Source organism: Agelaius phoeniceus, chromosome 3 (assembly GCF_051311805.1).
Source record: "Agelaius phoeniceus isolate bAgePho1 chromosome 3, bAgePho1.hap1, whole genome shotgun sequence".
NCBI lineage: Eukaryota > Metazoa > Chordata > Aves > Passeriformes > Icteridae > Agelaius > Agelaius phoeniceus.
The window spans coordinates 7,915,774-7,934,429 of NC_135267.1; the positions used below are offsets into that span (position 1 = coordinate 7,915,774).

General features: G+C 39.7%; 1 protein-coding gene across 4 annotated transcripts in view; it reads right to left on the reverse strand.

Annotated features, from left to right (window-relative positions):
- The window catches only part of LIN28B (lin-28 RNA binding posttranscriptional regulator B), a 102,473-nt gene that overhangs the window by 41,197 nt on the left and 42,620 nt on the right, over positions 1 to 18,656 (reverse strand). For all 4 annotated transcript variants that reach the window (XM_077176542.1, XM_054630149.2, XM_077176541.1 and 1 more), the window contains exon 4: positions 1,970 to 2,154. In XM_077176542.1, the coding sequence (XP_077032657.1) occupies positions 1,970 to 2,154 (185 nt within the window). The remainder of the gene's footprint in view (positions 1 to 1,969; positions 2,155 to 18,656) is intronic.

Here is an 18,656-nt window from a genome sequence, read left to right on the forward strand (position 1 = left end):
AAAGGCAAGTGAACATTAGAGAGTACACTGTCTCATAGATCAGCCCCCCACACTGTTTTCCAGGGTATATCTGTTCAACTTTTTCTATGCTTCAGCTATGAAAAAAACATGATTGAAAGCAGAATTCATCTCATTTCATTTTAGAGATTTGTAAGGGAAGCATTTACAGGATTGGAGCTAGGATCCCTTTGTAATCCCTGAAGAGGAACAGCAGTAAGGGAAGTTTCAACCCCAACATTTTATGTGCTTCCCTAGGATGAGAGGAATTCCATTTGGAAAGCACTGCTTCCCCCTGCATCTACTACACTGTATACTACAGGTTGTTAAATCCCTGCCTCTTTCAATATGTACCCTTCCCTGACTGCCTAAAACCAGCCCATTTAAATTTCAAGGTTTTTGAAGCAAGGACTGTCTTCCTTCATATCCATGTGCAACAAATAGGTAAACAGGATCACCCCAGCATGACTGTGGCCTTTATTTGCTGCCAAAGTATGAAACATCAAGAACAGTGGTAATGTTAATGCCCTAAACAGATTAGCAATTAGAATTCATGGAAAAAACCAACGATTTAAATAAGGATAATACTGAAAGCCTATGGTGAAATAACAAAAAAAACCCAACAAAACAAAACAACAAACAAACAAACAAACTCACAAAAAACCCCCACCAAACCACAAAAAACCAGCCATTGCATGCAACATGACTCTATAAGGCCAGATATGGAGAGCAATCAAAAAGAAAGCTTTGTCCAGCTTACAAAGTCTCTCCTTGTTGTGGTTATGGACTCTGATCTGTTACAGCAGCAATAAATTTCATGTATGGCTTTTTAGCTTTCACAAAGAAGGTGAAAGAGGAACAAATATCATGTTGTCTCCACTCCTTAACTAAAAAAAAATTATAAAATGAGGTGGGCGGGACACAAAAAAAGAGCCTTTTAACAGAGGTGAGGACAAATGGAATTCATCTGTAGCTAGTAAAGGTTCCTGATCCCAAATTTCTCAAACCTGGGCTACATTGCCTTTCAAGGTGACCCTATCTTTCTAAGCTACTCCTTGCCTCAGAATGTGCAAAGGAAGAGAGCAATCACCCCTCAGTGATGGGATGCATCAAATACTGCAGGCAGAACCTGGTTGTTTAGATGTTCTTACTAGGATCCTCACTAAGTATGTAATTCCCTTGGCCTCAGTCATTACAGGTCAGGGTTGGGAAACAACATGAGGGAAAAAGGGTGAATTCACCTAAACAAATAAATAAATAAATAAGCTTTTGAGCAGGAAGGCTGTCCTTGGTGAACTAGGCACAGGTGGCTTTGTAGTGGAGAGGATTCAGAATTTCTTGAAGCCATCAGAAGTGGAAAATAAAGGGTAACAGTGCAGTGCAAGTCAGACTGCTGCACATGTGTGGAGACAAGTGCAGCAATCAAAATTAACCTGAAATTTGTAAAGCATTATTGCAACAGCCCCTCAGACCACCAGGAATTACAACCTTTGAAACACCTTATGCTCTGTTCACTAAGTAAAAACATAATTAACCAAATTATACACACCTCAACCCTTACTGCAGCACCTATGTTTTTTTCTATATAAAACTACTGATGCAGTTTAATGATAGTATTGATAGTTTAATGATAGTATTGATAGTCTCTTTAGCATGCACAGTTCTCACCTACACATGACATTATTTCACCTGTGTTCAGACTGACCTCTCTCCAGTCTAATAGCAGTATCTTCAAAATAATATATTCCTCTGCAGGATCCCTCTAATTTAATAAAACCTTCTCCAGTAAAACTCATCAGTGGGTGATTGATGTAGGTGTATAGATACAGCTTTAATAAAATTACTAAGCTACATGTAAAAGCCAAATGTACATAGAAGAGTTTCCTTTCACAAACAAATAAATGCTGAAAACACAATTTCAAGAAAAATTTGCAAAGGAAAAAAAAGGGGAATAGCAAAGTAAAGTAATTACCTATCTCCCTTTGGTTTTCTTTTTTGTACTGTCTTCCCTTTGGGTCGTCTTTCACTTCCTAAACAGGGGCTCCCACCAGGGCCTGTTACCCGTATTGATTCAAGGCCTTTGGAAGATTTCTTAAAAGTAAATTCCACAGGTTCTCCTTCTTTTAGGCTTCTAAATCCTTCCATGTAAAGCTTGCTCTGTAAATAGGAAAAACACTATTGGTTACCATTGCCTTAAAAACAGTATTTACATTTATAATCAACATGACAAATTACCCCATGTACCATCCTACAACACATACACGTAGAGTAACAGTTTCCTCTGCATGAGCTGTAGCAGATGATATTCCAAATTATAGTCCTGGATACACTGATAACCCCCTTCAACACTAAACAAGTAAAAATAACCTATTTTCAGTATCAGCAAAACTGAAATAACATTTTCCTTTTCTGTGATGAATGCTATAGATGTTTCCGAAAAAATGCTTTATTCTTAAAACCTCCTAACTGGTCTCAGGAAGTGAAATGGTCTGGAAAGAGAGCAAGTGTTCACTTCAGAGCCAGTTAATTTATGATCAAAGTTTTAATAATTTGCATTCTTTATATCTGAGACATGGGTCTGCTGCTCTGAAAATGAATCAAAGACACAGCAAGCATGAGAGGCACGAGGAAGGCACTCTGAGCAGTCTGCTGACATGAGCAATTCAAATATCCCAAGTGAGCTGCTGAATTTCTGTTGACTACACCAAAAATCTTATCTACCTAGCATGATTTATGTATGGGTTTATATTTTCATTCACAGAAAAGGAAATTTTTATCATCAGGGCAAGTGAAATAAATACTGATAAATATTTTAATAATACACTGCAGTAGAAAAATCTTGGATATGCTGAAGTCAACAGGAGCTTGCCACTGATTCTGATACAATGAAAATTTTCATCATGATTCCAAACAAATTATGTACAATAGTAAGTAAGCATTCCAGGACAAATCTGATTAATCAAACTCTTAAATAAAATGATAATTGAGTTAAATGACAGGGAGGCTTTTAGGGGTGGTGTGATAAAGTGTTTGCAGTACACTTTTATTTTAGAAATTACACAGTACAAGAATGAAATCAGTTGGACTCACAGAGAATATTACAAAATGCCTCAATTTACACACATTTAGAGGCCTTTCAGGAGAGCTATAACACATATTTTCTTGCTTTGCTCATGAATTCCTCAAAGGAAAGAGAAAAAAATGTATCCTGACTGATTCTTAATCCATTCTCTGACATTCACTTGGCTGAATGATGGAGTCAAGAAGGAGATTTCCACTGCAGGTGCCACCCCAAATCAGTCACACGTCAAAAAAACCCAAGTGACACACAACCTGCATCTGCTACTTGACAAGTGCAACTAGGAACATGTGGAAATGAGGTGGCAATCCCTGACATGGGCTCCCTGCAGCCACTGATGGGGGCTCTGCAGCACCAAGACAGAGCACAAGAACTGGCACTGACTCAGTTCAGGTTCCTCACAAAGAGGGAGCATCCTTGACAAGGATGCACAGAGAACAGGACCAAGAGCAAGAGCAGCAGCTCCCCCTGAGCTGCTACAGAGCAAACTAGCTTCAGACACAAGGAGAAATTGCTCACTATAAAAAGAATTAAACAGAGAAGCCCAAAGTAATAGCTCCCTTTGCTGGAAATAGTTAAGACTCATCTTACCAGGGCACCCATCCCAAGGCCCTGCTTTCAGCAAGATGTTCAACCAGATGAAATCAAGAGGAGCCTTCCAACCCAGGCTTTCTTTTGATTCTGATTTATTAACCCAGTGCTGGTGAGACTGCAGAACAGGATTACAGTTCCTGGTTCTGCAGCAGAGCTACCTTGGGGCACCTGAGTCACTTAACTTCTCCCTGTTTTTCTGAAGAGGGGTGCTACTGAAAAGTCTATTTTTCACAGCACTAAAAGACTAAATTATAAATTATAAAATACTCTGGAATATTTATTTTAATGAAATCATGTGAAAGCACATATGCCTCAGCTTCCTGAAACCCTAAGTTCTCAGTGCACCCAGCACAAGACACCACTGCTGCTGGTCTGACTGAGTGGCTCAGGTGCTTGTAATTTTTCCAGTAGCCAAAAGTAACCAAGAACACAGCTTCACTCATTAGGAAAAAGGATTGTTTTGTTTATCCAGTTGTGCAGTTCCAGTAGGCTTGGCTCTCAAACACAAATGTCACAGTGTGAAAGACGAAACAAATTGCTGATTTTATAGGCAGGAGGTTGAGCACTATTTAAAAGGTGGGGGGAATAGCATGGAAGGGCTGTGGGACACATGAAAGAAGAAATATATAATATCTGTTCCCTGAATCATTACCTTGGCTTTTTTTGAAATGTTAAAATTTAAGGCATGAAAAAATAAATATGCAAATGTTCTTACTAATGCAACTGGAGGACAGTAATTGTACACAAACCAATTATTAAAGCATTATTTCAAGCAAGCTCTCCACTTTGAAATGCCTGTATAGCAATAAGGGGATCTTTGCCACAATGAAGAAACACCCAAGTTCAGAATGTGCCAAAAGAAGACACCACCACTCCTCAACTGAAACAACAGGCAGCCCTGAACTGTCTGTGGTGGGAGTTCATCTCTGGGTCTGTCCACAACTCCTCCGTCTTCAGTGGCCACCAGGGACACCTTGGTGAAAGGAAAGAACTGAACAATGTGCATTCTGTCCTAAAATAAGCACACAGTTGAATGTTCCAAAACCAGACAATCAGTACAACACAGATGGGTGATAATCACAAGGGACCCTCAGAGGCATAAGCCCTTATTTTCCTGCAACACCCAACACAGCATGGATGTTTCTCTACTTGTTTAATTACAACTTAATGAAGATACAGTTAATTCTCAGTAAGAGTTATGCATTTTTTTCCTGAATTCCACCATTATTAAAAAATGCCAAAAGGTTAACACCTGATAGATATAACATCATGTTCTACTTTACCTCAAAATAAATACTTGCTCCAAATGCAACTTAAAGCAGGGTATTATTAGTATTCTAGAATGTTTTTATTTTTCTCATTTCACTTTTAACAACAGACCTTGATTTCTAAACAAAGCACTCTATTTACAAGAGATTTTTAAACATTAAAAAGCCTAAGCAACAATCATGCTTTCATGAATCACATGTTATGCAGGTGTACATTTTTTGCATGTGTTTTTTTCAAGCACTTTTAACAACAAAAAATGTTGAAAAAGCCCCACTTCAAATGACTTGCACAGTTCTCTCCTTGAATAGATCTCAACAGCTTTTCAATGTTAGAGATGGATTTGGTGCTGTCTGACTTACTGAGCAAATGTATAGCTCATGGTGAGATTCTCTGAGGGTGCAGTAACAAACAATTCAAAGCCATTGTGAAAAAATGGCATTTGGAAACCAGCAAAACAAATCTAAAACCTGAATCCCTCTTAACTTGTCTAAAGAGTTGGACAAAAAATGTCTGTAAAGTTGATAATTTAATGTTGAGAGACCTAGCTCCGTATTTTCCCCACATTACTTAAACAAATAAAACTGACACAATTAAAAGCAGCCAGAGTTTCAAGTCAGTGAACCATTTCTAGAGCCCTGAATGGGATGTATGGGCACACCGCCAACAAACAAAGAGAAAAACTTAAAAGCAACATGCTTTTCCTCGTTTCTCTCTTTCAGCTGTCAGAGACTTGACTGTTATTTTTACCAGCAGTCAATACAGTGGTTTCAGACTGGAGCTTTTTTTTCTCTTTTTAAATTTGACAAGACCATTTATGGTGATTTGTTGGTTTTTTTGTTTTGTTTTGTTTTTTTTTTTTTTTTTTAAATAGATATCCTAATGTAAAATCTCACACCTCTCTGTTACAAGCAATGGCTTGGTCCAAAATGCTGGCAATTTTGTAGTAGTATTGGTAACAACAAATAGAAATAGAAAACCCCTTGATCACAAGTTCATGGAAGCATTTCCCACTACAAAACAAAAATTAAAACTTAACAAGTATAAACTGTATTAGTAAAATGGTCCCCAAAGAAATGCACCAATTCCTGGGCAGTGTCAGGGAGTGCTTACAGCTTTCACCAGGCTCTACAAAAGAACGGAAGTTTGGAATTAAGGATCATTACAGGGGCCCTGATTGCCCCAGATATGTGTGCATTACTTTTAATAAGTGTGGGGAGTAAGTGCCTCATCACAACTTTGCCATTTCTAGTCAGGGCTGTGGACAACAGCTTTTGCAGACATTAAATCCTTTAGAGGGACGAGGGGGAAAAGTTATTTGGTGGCATTCTGCTTACCTCGTTTATTTTCTGTATCTCTCATTTCTGACCCTTTTTATCTAGCGATTGATTGATTGCTTAGTACAATGACCAGATGCCACCAGTATGCTGAGTTTCCCTAGGTAAGAAAACTGTTTTTCCTCCAAAATTATCTACAATTAAATCCAGACATGAAGGAAAGCATATTCTAAAGCCCAACTACAACAAAGATTGTAAGAAAATCTCTCCAAAACAACTTCGTACGGTTCCATCAAGAGCCATCAACCTTTGAGTAAAGCAAGGGCACGCAGTGAGAGGACCCAGAAATAAAACAATTTACACTGGATGCATACTTGTGCCCTCCCTTGCATTAGACCAAAACCCATGCAGAATAGTATCAGGTCCATGACACAAGTCCTGCTACAGGGACTTCTGCTGTTGACCAAAAGTTCATTCTAGGAGGTTTGTGAAAACCATGTATTTTTGCAGGCAGAATGCTAAAGCCAACAAAAAATTCACTACCCTGAACAGCCCCTCCAAGGGCAATGTGCAGCTCTGCTGCACTAACAGAGGATTTGAAGACTGGGAACTTGCAAAACACCTCAACACTGCTCCTGCTGACCCTCAAGGGCTTGTTCCTGCTCCTAGAGGCTTATCTTGCACCAAATCTGGCACTTCTTTTGGTCCTCCCCATAAACCAATTTAACTCGCTAATCTGACAGGAAACAAACTCAGTTTAAAAAGAAGGGGGGAGGATAAGAGGAAGAGGAAACAGAGATAGATTTTTGTTTTTCCAGTGAGCTAAATCTATTCACAGAGAAGTTCAACGAGCTCTGGGGCATAGACAGTGGAAACAGCAACTTTTTGAGATGAAAACGTGCTCCTTAATATTTTATGTAAAAAAGAAAACTCTACAGCATCACACAGGGTTTTTTTTAAAGCTTAACATAACACAAGGTAACTTTCAAAAAGCTACAAAACACTATTTCTCAAAGATTTGCACTTTAGCTCTAAGACAAGGAAGAGCCATGTACACTACACGTATAAAATATTTATGAGAAAGGGTGAGCTACCACAAGTAACTTTACAGTAGGGAAAGAGCTGGTATGTAGGCAGTAACCACATGCAGCTGGTACACTGCAATTTCACACCTTTATTTACTTGGAATTTGTTTCTGTCTTGAATTTCCACCATGACCGTAGTCATGTTCATAACCTTGTTTCCATTCATCATCCTGTCGCTGTCCCCACACTGTTATTTTTCTTACGGAGAAGTGTGCAAAGGTATTTGTTTAACTTTTGAACAAAAGGCTCTGTCTAATTCAAAACCACCTTCCCTATATAACAGAAGGATTTCTTCTTTCTCAATTTATGTATCTAAGAAACTTCTCTTGCTGCTTTAACTTTTAAGAAGTTTAAATTAATTCTAATTCAGCTTAATACTTACAGTTCTTGTTTCATCACAACTTTCAAGAAGTGATTTCTTTTGATAATATATTAATTTTTTGCATTACCTTTTCTCAACCCAATGTCCCTCCCAAGAAAAGGGTCTCTGCTAGAATGATTATGTAATTTGCCACAATTCTCCTTTTCCTTTACTTTTGATTCAAGTTGAGCCTTTTCTCTATTTAAGTCTCCAGTACTTCAGCTCACCTATATTTACTAAACAGTTCTCTTAAATTTAACACATATATCTTAAAAAAATTACAACTTTCTGTCATCTCATTTATCTCATTTAATTTACACCAAGTAAACACAGTTCATATTATACCTTCATTTTTTAAACAAGCATGTGTTCTGTAGGGTCAGCAATTCCTTTCAAGCCCAAAATAATACAACTTCTATTCTGAATTACTCTTTTGATAAGAAGGCTATTGATGGTTGTGTATAGAAAGAAACATTATTATATCATAGTATTAGAGATATTGTCTGTATATAAATCCAAGCTAGAAATGTACAACAAGTCTCTCATAATTCCTTCACAAAGTGATTTTGGCCAAATAGATTCTACCGTGTCCATGCTACTCTTTGTTTCCAAGGTGCCAACTTCACTGATGACACCATACCAATTTTCTGCATAATTTTAAGTATTTGTGTTCAGGCCATGAATGCAATTTGGCCATGTTCTCTCTGTATCTGGTTACACATCCAGCAGTGGCTGCCCTGATTTTGTATACTAATAAGAAGAGTCTGGATATCAAACATATCTTTTGCTTTTCCTCCTCAACCTAACCCTCTTTTCCTGCTATAGTAAGTGTATTTTTTATTAGCGTAGCCCCTACACAACTAGTGTTCTGCTAGTAATTTTCACCCTTTTCTCCTTTTCACAGACCATTTATGTTACTGCATATGCAATTCTCATTTACCCAATTTTCATTGTTCTGTGCTTTAATACCAGGCATGAAAATCAAACCAGTCTCTTCTCTCATGTCTTTAAGTATTTTCTCATCGGTCACACAAGGCACAAGAGAGAATTGACTCACTTCAGTCAGTTTCAAAAAGGAAGTTCCTCTTTTCCCACCAAAGCCTCACATTGACTCAGGAAGAAAACAGTTTAGCTCTCCTTGGCAGTGCCAGATTTCTGCTTTGTTTCTGCTCCCTGAATCAGTTCTATGCAGTCAAAAAACCCACCAGCACACCTCAAAAGAAGCCTTGTGAATGTGCAGCCATGGCAGGTAAGGCTGTCCTGTGCAGCACCTTGCCAACACTTACATCACTTCAGTGATCTCCTGAAACCACATTATTCATCTCAGATAGTTTAATCTCATACTGTCAATCCCAGACCCTCAGAAGTTCCCCCACTGAGAAGCATCTTCTCCTCTTGATGGTCTCCCAATGGTCAAATACCTCCAAGCTCCCTCCACACAAGCGTTCCCTTGCTACCAGCTGACTGTACTGCTTCTGGGAGCCCCAGAGACACCCCAGGACGGGGGCCCTTTCCTTCCTCCACTCACCACTGAGCTATTATTGCACCCTCAGGCAAGTGCAGCCACCCCATGCAACTGAAACCACCTCTTTCTCTGTCCTAAATACTCATCTGCTGTAATGCAGTTGTGCAGAAACCCAAAGGCTCTTTTCTACAAAGATTAGGAACAAACAAACATGACCTCTTATGCAATCAATAAACAGGGCAGATTATCCTCTTTCTATTTTCATTAGGAGGAGGCTCTATCTTCCCCACCCCCCAATTTTTATTCTTCCAGGATATGAGGCCCTGATGTCCAGCTGACCAGACTCTCCAAGGCATCCTGATATTCAATCCATTTTAATGATGCTTCCAAGTGGAAAACTTCCCAAGAGGGAAGAACACCATCATCAGACTCTTCGGTGTACCTCTTCCCCTGACAATGTGCAATAAACTGAAAAATTAATGAGCTGCATACTTTTGTAGTGTCCACCTAGGCATAGTATTTTTCAAACCTCCTCTCTGTTAAAAATCACAAACTTCCAAGGCAGAGGTCAAAACAAGCCACTCCTGCAGCTCATCTATTACATGAAGAAAGGAGGTATCATACAGAATCCTAGACCTTTTCTCTTTCTCTTCTGGGAGGAAGAAAAAAAAGGAAAGAACAAAAAACAGAGTGGGCCACCAGAAAATCCATAAATACCACCAAGTCCACTCCTCTAATTTTTTCCAGAATGGATACAAATAGAGCAAAACCTGCAAGATGGATTCGGGTAAGATGTCTCCTGTAAGTTTAATAGTGAGGACAGAACGCAGCATGGCTATGCTTGACTTATTTTAAAAACCATACTGAATATACTGAAACACAGTTCTCTTCTAGCAGATCTAAAAGTTAGCCAACTTCAGGGTACATCATTCCACAGAGGTGGAAATCAAAAGCACAGGAAGGCGCAATGTACGAGTCACAGTCTGCTGCATTTTTCAAGTACTGAAAATGTACTCTGGTAGAAAGCAGAGTCAATGGTAGAGTTATGTCACCTAAACCACAGTTTCCTGCAGATATACTACACCTTTCTGGTGTCATTAACCATGTTTCCAGAAACAACTGCAGCACCTCTATTTTCCATGCCTGCCCTATGATGTCTGTGACCTTAATTTCTGTGCTCCTCTATACACCCCCAAGCACAAGAATGACAACCCCTGTGTCAAGAGATGTTTAAGCTATATAAAGGTTTCTTATCCACCTCCCTCACAACCTCCCACCATCCCAAGACACTGCATATAATTAAAAATAAATTAGGCTCACATTGTGATCTGCTAATTCAGATGTAGCAGGATGTCTCTCTGCACATGCACCTTTCCCTTCCTCTGCATAAAAGTGGCCTGAGAGTGATGTTTTCTTACTATAGACCCTTAATATCCATCTCTGAGGAAGCTGTTCTTAACTTTTAAATTGTATACCAGCTGCAGAATGGCACCAGGAAAATTCTGAGAAAGCAGCTCATCCACCTTTTTGTAACCCCTCACATGAGAAAATTAAGTGGTTCACACTTCACTGGTAAGCAGAAGAATGGCTAACACTGTGGGCAGCTACAGAAGCCACAGGCTGGCAGTAAAAACCCCCTGCACTTCAAACAAATGAATCAGCAAATCAGCATACATATGGAGTCCTGAACCTCCTATTCTCATGGCAAAACCTCCATCTCCCCTTATTCTCATGGCAAAACATATCCCAGTTATCCTGACCTGCCTCCTTCTTCCTGAAGCATTGTATAACAGGTAGCCACCAACAATTCTGCAGCCCAGAAGGGAAACAGAAGATTAAGGCAAGGGTAGCAGGGTTATGTTTGTAGACACAGGCTAATAACCAGGACAAAAAGAATCTTACTTGTGAGGAGTAAATTGAGGTAGGACTCTGGGGTGGTAAGGATGGAGGTAAGAGAGCGGATGGTTGTTGGATCCTGATGGAATGTAGCAACTGGACTTTCTCAACAAGCCAGGCACAGGGTGGTGGAAGGGCTGGGTAATGCCAGAAAAATGGGGCTGGTACCTTACAGGGAATGGGCAAGGGCAATGGTCTGGCTGAGCCTGAAGCCAAAACCAAGCTGTGAAAAAGAAGTGGTGGATAGTTACAGCATCTCCAGGGTCTCAAAGCCTCAGACAAGCCAACTGCACCCTCTTCCCACTCAAGTACTGGGAGCAGAATGAAGGTTTACAGGCCAGTCCTGACTTGGGTCATGCTGGCAGTCCACCCCTACCCCACCTCCTTTTTTCTCTTCCTCCCCAGCTGCCCATGGGCTGGAGTCTGAAAAGCTGTCCTCAGATCACTTCCACCCTCTCCAGGCACTGAGAACAGGAGCCTGCCAGCCCAGCACAGCGCTGTGACTGCTACTTCACCTCAGAAACCCCAGATCCTGCTGCAGAGAATGTTTTCTGAAAACTGCCATCAGCTGCTTTAGTGCAAAGCTCCTCCATGCTTCAATGGCCTCTTCTAATTCTTGAGAGAAAAGAGAAAAGCGCTGTCTGCTTGAGAGCTCCTTTGAGCCAGGGAGTGAGGAGTAAGTGAACATGCTTGGTATTTTACCCAACTGAGAGTAACCATGCCCTAAGCAATTCCAAGGTAAAAATCCATTTTCTTGTAAACAGACACCTCTCTTGAACTATTCACCAGCTTTTGGGCAAACATAGTTTTCACTTTTATGGTACAGGTGTCCTTGCTTCCCACCAAGGACTCACGTTGCACTGTGCAAGGTCCTACACAAATGACAAAAGAAGCCATCCACAGGCAATACATCAATGCTGCTAAACCATTTGGAGGTCAGAACCTGTATTTACCATCTATTTTCTAATTCCATTTACTTAATATGCCAATATAAAAGCAAAACAAAAATAAAATACTGGTTAGAATATTTGTTTACTAAAATCAAAGTCACTATACACACAAGAATAAAACAAGATTATCTGACAAAATAGGTGTGGTTCAAATGTTGCCTATAAAACAAGCAATAAATAGGCTGAAATTTTTATTGGGGATGATTACTTCTTTTCACAACATTATCTGTACTGTAAATGAAAGCCCTTTTCCCTTTACAATAAAAGAAAAATTAACAGCAACATCTCTACTATATTAACAGTTCCTAACTTACAATTCAAGGTCCCTAGTACTTCTATGATTCCTTGATTATTGCTTCTTTAGCTATTCTTGTACAGCAGTAATACACATTTACTCAACTTCTAAATTTTTTTGTTAGAACAAGATAATCTAGCATGACATCAGTTCTACCAACGAATAGGCAGCTATATTTTCATTTGATACAATTTTATCAGAATTACAAGTATGTATTAGGTATTCAGATATTTGAACAAAAGAACCCATTTGGTTTGGATGACGAATGAGCAGAAGGTTATTTTATACTTCAAACATTAATCACTTTTTCTTTTTGAGGGAAAGGAATGGCAGATGATCTAAGTACATGATAATCAAGGTATCAGATAGCAGTGAAACTAGTAATAAAAGTCTCATTGGATGTAACAGGAAATGAGTGGCTGACTTCAAATTAAACTATTTTTTAGAAATACACAGCAGTGGAGGAGATAGAATTGAGGGTCCAAAAAGTAACTTGAACTCAGCAGCACTTTTACCTTAGTACTTGGGTGAATACCTAATTTTTAACTTTACTGTGAACTAGTTCCCTAAACAACTGCATTTTTAAAACTGACAGAAATTGTTGGTTTGGAGCCACTTCTGTTATCAAATCTATATTCTGTGACAAAAGACACAACCTGTCTCAATTAAACACCTCTGAATTTACAGTGATAAAAATGAGAAAAGGCAAAACCCTTCTCAAGTAAATGGAAGGCAGATTAAAGTGATTTTTATGGAAGAGGGCTAAGGATTTTAATTATAAATTATAAACTGTTTGATGATAGCATAGGTATTGGAGAGGTGCTAAGAAATGCTTGAAAAACTTAACTTTTAAAATACTGTTTTATTACTATGATTATGTTTATTTAGGTAGGAAGTAATTGTGAAATTGGAATCTCATGCAGGCAACTGCATCAATCAAATGACAATAATGTTGGCTTCAGCTCAGATTGCAGAGAATACAACACTACTTAAACATGATTTGAGACTCCATTACTGAATCTGTCATTTTTATGTCCTAATTTTAGCATGCTCTGGCAAAGAATGTAAATGTTTTCCGAGGTCTCCTGAAAGAGGGTCAGAGCAGCTGCAGCAGGAAGACACAAAGGGTTCCTTAAGGACAAGTCCTTCCTCTGGCAGTGTGCTGACACAGCTCCCATCAGCACTGGTGGAGGGGAGCAGAGCCAGGAGTGTCACCCTGCTGATTCTGAACGTGTTTGCTTTGTGGGCTGATTACACCTCACACATGCCAGACACATCTCACATGCAACCCAGGCAATGACGAGTTCTGACACAGTTGTAAGGCAAACAATCCATAGGAGAAATCCTTCCAAACACACATTTATGGTTTATGTGCCTCACCTAGAAACATCCTTCCAAAATCTGTCCTTCTTTCATTACTAGAAGCCTGATGTTTCACAGGGCACTGCTGGCATGTATGGCACACTCAGGTTTCCCCTGCCTGTCAGGGGCACAGATCCTGCCTGACAAAGGGAGCCCAAACAATGGTTGAGTATATTCTCTTCCAGATACCCTTTCCAGCCCAAGGGATCACAAGACCAGGCTTTGCAGTATTTTCTTAATTTCCAAGAAATTTATGTCTATTGTACCCATCTTTAGTAAGATACAATCAGTCATAATTTTATTCTTCCTTCCAGTTCTGGCTGAAGACTTTTCTTCCTTATAACATTACACTTCATATTGGAGAAAAAACCCCAGAACTATATAAAATTGTATTTTTTTTCACTACAACATATTTATGTTTCCATTCAGTCTTTTTGCTGCATTGGTGTCATGGTCTGTTCTCACAGACAACCATAACATCAGTGAAAGCTTCCACCCCTCCCCTTCCCTACCCACACCAACAGCTCAGTACCCCCAAAAACCTGAAATCCATAATAAACAAAATGCAGCCTAAAATCTCTACCATCTGTATTACTCCTTTACAGGTCCAATAAAAGTGGCCTGCTCCCCATGCTGTTTGCTTTTAATACCAGAAGTAAACAAATCCCAGGCTTCATTTTTATAGGACTGTTTGAAAGGAAAAGCTCCAAAGACTAAAATCATATAGAGCTATAATCATATAGTAACTATAATACAAGAAAACCAGCTGAGTTGTGGGAAACAAATTCTGAGCATTTTTTTTTCCTAGACTCCTTTCAGTGACATACAAGATATATTTTCTGGCTACTATGTAAGATGCAGCCATTTGTAGCTGAAAGCACAACACATTATGGAATGGAAGGAGGCAGGTAACAGGTGATCATAAAAATCAAGTGACTACAAATTAAAGTGAGAGAAGTAAAAAAGGGTTAGACTTGTTAGGTGTGTGACTTCAGCTTCAGCATCATCTATGTGCTCCTCCTTGACTGTGTGAACTTGGTACTCCCTTATCACACTTCACAATTCACATGTATGAGCATGTGAAAACACACATGTCATTTAAAGGCAACACCATAACCTAGTTCACCAAATTGATCAATCAAACAGCAACCAAATTAAACACCAGGCCACACAAAGTATCCATTGCAAAGTATAAAAAAGGAGCTAGGAAGCTCCTGCTGGCAGAAAATGTGACTTGTCAGTAACTTGTCAGTAACTTCTGCAGATGTCTCTTGTACATACTACACTATGGCAGAAGAGCTATGTTGCAGTATTTAACCACAAAGGCTTTTTTAATTCCAGGCAGTTTAAATCCAGGCAATACCTACACCAGATGCATGTGCCCAGCAGTTCTTGCAGAAACAGCTCTCATTGGGAGAGGAAGAGAGCAGGATCAGGAAGAAAGCTACAGGAGAAGGAAGATTTCTGACCAAGTGCTCAAGCACTCATTAAATAAACTCCAATGATTATCAGTAGATTCACCTGAGCATGGGCCAACATCCATTGGTGCAGTCTTTGACTCAGTTATAGCTGTAAACAGCTGTGAAGGTGCAGGGAAGTAAATCAGGAACAGTCACCTATGTGTGGGAATGACTCAGGCTTTGGTAAAAGATGGTAGGTGAAACTGTAATGTGAAATAGCTGTGCTCTATTTCCACCAGGTGTGGACAGCTGGTAAAACACAGTTTTAAATCCAAGTCAGATTTTGCACACTCAGCCAAAAGCCATCTCCACCTTCAGGTGGGGACTCAAAGCTGCTACAGGTAAGAAGGGGAAGATCAGGATCCAACAGGTGTTGGTTCATCCAGGCTCCATCCAGGCAATAGGAGGGAGGAAATACAGATTCTGACTGCAATTCCCACTCCTGCTGTGCATGAGGAGGCCTGAGAGCCATGGGGAGAGCACAGGGATAAGTTAGTGAGCAGACCTGCCTGCCTTGGCCAGATGGGAACATGAACAACAGAGGGTCTCATTTGCTCTCATAGAAAACATAAAGGACAAAAGGCACAAACAGATGAGCAAATAAGAATTTTTCACTAACCAAAACCAACAAAGGTGTCAATGTGATGCTATGATCTCCTCTGGAAAAATGTTTCAGCAATTTTGGATAACACAATAAGTAGGTTTAATTAGATAGGCACAGTCTAAGAAAATATTCTGTGGTAGAGCTCTTGCAAAAAATAATGATGGATTAGTAAATGCTAACATACTGCCATTCTATTCACTATGCTGGCAAATTTAACCTGACAAATCTGATTTTTAGGTGTTTTGAAGGCTAAAATAGTACATTACTAATGTCTGTATCCACAAAGAAGTAGTGCTTTAATTCTAGAAGCTGACAACCACCTTACACAGCAGGAAGAAGATGACAAAGCTTTGTTCTACCTCTTCCATGTCAGAGAACAGAAGGATTCTCCAGGAGTGGCCATGAGGCTGCATGAAGAGCTGGCAGGCTGTGCAGCCATGTACCCACAGGCAGGCACTGGGACACAGCACAGCTGGGCAGGACACCATGGGCATGAAGTGTACTTGGAATCTGTTTCCACACCCTGGCAAAAAAGGAACCACAGACAAAGAACCCCCTCCTCCAAGAACAGTAAATATCATGGGCTACAGGACACTGTAGGCTTGGTAACCACTCCACTCATGAGCAAAATGGGCTCATGGACAGAGAGAGGGGAGGAAAAAACAAAACCAGCCAAACAAAACAACACAAAACTTAGGACAGTGATGGATTTTGAGTCCAATCTGACATAATTTATCTCACTTTCCTAAACATTTCAATTCAACAGATCTTAAGGACAAATTAGCAAACCAGCTTTTTTTCTTTATAGCTCCATGGTACTTTTGCACGTCCAGACCACTTAGGTGTGACCTCTATTTCATGCAAACAGTTATTTTAAGAAAAGCAAGGAAATCATAAGATTATATTTATGATTATTCACCTGTCAGGTTTCTGCAGTTCATATAGCATGTGGGATTTCTTATGGCTGGCTTTGTTCTGTAAACATGGGAATATTTTTCAGAATATCCAGGTGCATAAATGTCTGTTGTATAGACAGGCAAGATATTTTTGAGATAAGAAATTGAAAAAAAAATTGTTTACAAGAAAACAGAAAGTCAAGACTACAAAAATTTAAAGCCTTGATTGTTGTGTTTTTTTACTGTTAACACATATTAACTTGTTAATCACACTCAAGTATTTCCAGAGAAATAAGCCCCTGAAGCTAACAACAAACATGGGAAACTTAAAAGTGAGAGAGGGGCAGTGCTTGGCAGTTAGGACATTCAAATACACAGAGAAGAGGCACCATAAAAATGGCTGCAGAACTGGAAGATATATGATTTTCACAGACTCAAGACCTCAGGTTTCCCTCCTGTACTAAAATTAAGAATACCTGAAGATACAAGAATTAGTCCCATATCAGTAAAATATTTCTATTTTCAATTCAGCTGTTTAGAAGAGAGTTAAGTAAAAATCATCCGTGTGATATCAAAGCACACCTTTAAGACCTGGTATTTTTTCTCAAATGACATAACCTAATGTGAATGAGAAACTTTTTTAGAGAGTAAAAATGGAGATTGACTGCTTTCCATCAATGCAGCTTCTAAAAACTAAAAATCTTGCTGTCCTGTCTTCCAAAGGGCACAGAAGAAAAACAGGCATCTAAAAACTTTTCCTTCTCATCAAAGAAAACATACTGTGAATGTACTCACAGGTAGTTAATTCACAGCTGTCTCTCCTGGGAAATAACACTCTTATCCAATCCATTTCTCATTTCCTGATATGACAGACAATGAAGGCTTATCACATATAAAATCAAAACCAGTAGCAAAGCCATTTGTTTGTTGTCTGGTGAAAAGGACACAGAACTGGCTGTGTATGATCACTCAAACAAGCACATGGCCAGGACAGTGACAGAGAGCTCTCCAGCAGTGCTGGCTTAAGAACAGCCCAGCAAAGCCACATGCAACAACTGGGACAAACCCTAGGACCCTGGATAAAAGTTGGAAAAAATAAAAACTAACTGAAGAATGAGAAAGGTCATTCTCAAAGGAAAGGGCAGGGTCCCTGCTCAGAAACTAGAAAGATGGACCAGCCCAAAGAGACTCCATCACAGCCATCTGGAGAAAATGGGTGCTACTTAGCCCATGAAATTACACAGTGCTGCTCTTCAGTCACATGCTCTGTGGCTTGTGATTTTAAGATGCTTTTCCCTCTGTTGCTTTTGGTTCTATAAAAATTATACTTCTGTTTGAAGGTCATTTTTGGTCACTGATTAACACATCACTGCTCTTAAGGGGAAAAAATGGCAGTTATGAGCCCAGTTGCACTTGCTGAGCAGGAAGATCACAGGAGCCTTTTACAAGAGCCAGGATGACTCAGAGCCAGGGAGCAGCTGGGTCATGGATTCAGCCTGGGAGAGGCTGGACAGGTTACCAATGCAGCCTGCCCCAGTGCTTGCTAGCACATGATGCTCCCCTGTTTAGGGAGCAAAAATTTTGCTGAAGGGACAAGCTTTTAAGTGTTGTTAAAAGTTTCTGTAAATACAGAGCCCAGAGCTTGCCTGCTGAAGGTCTGGATTGCTTGCACTTCAAATATCACTAGGTTATTTCAACACACAGAGTCCCTTTCCTTGCACTGGTGCCTTTGGTTTTCTGCCTTCATGCCCCAGTAGGACACAAAGGCAGAAACACTGGATTTGTTTATGCAAAGATTCACTCAGGGCTTGGTCTCAATTACAGTTAATGGTGTTTGAACAACTATCTGAGCCCTGAAATTCATAGAAAAAGATATCTTTCTTGGCTGGTCAAAATGGCTCCATGCTCCAAAGCAGGATAAAACTCAGAGCAGCCAACAGGAGCTTCACTCACCAAATCTCGTGGTGTAAACTATCACTGCTAGATAGATGCCATCAGTGGTGTTTCTCTGAAAATCTGAGGAGCTCTCACCCACCAGAATGCATTATCAATGACCTGATATAGATAAA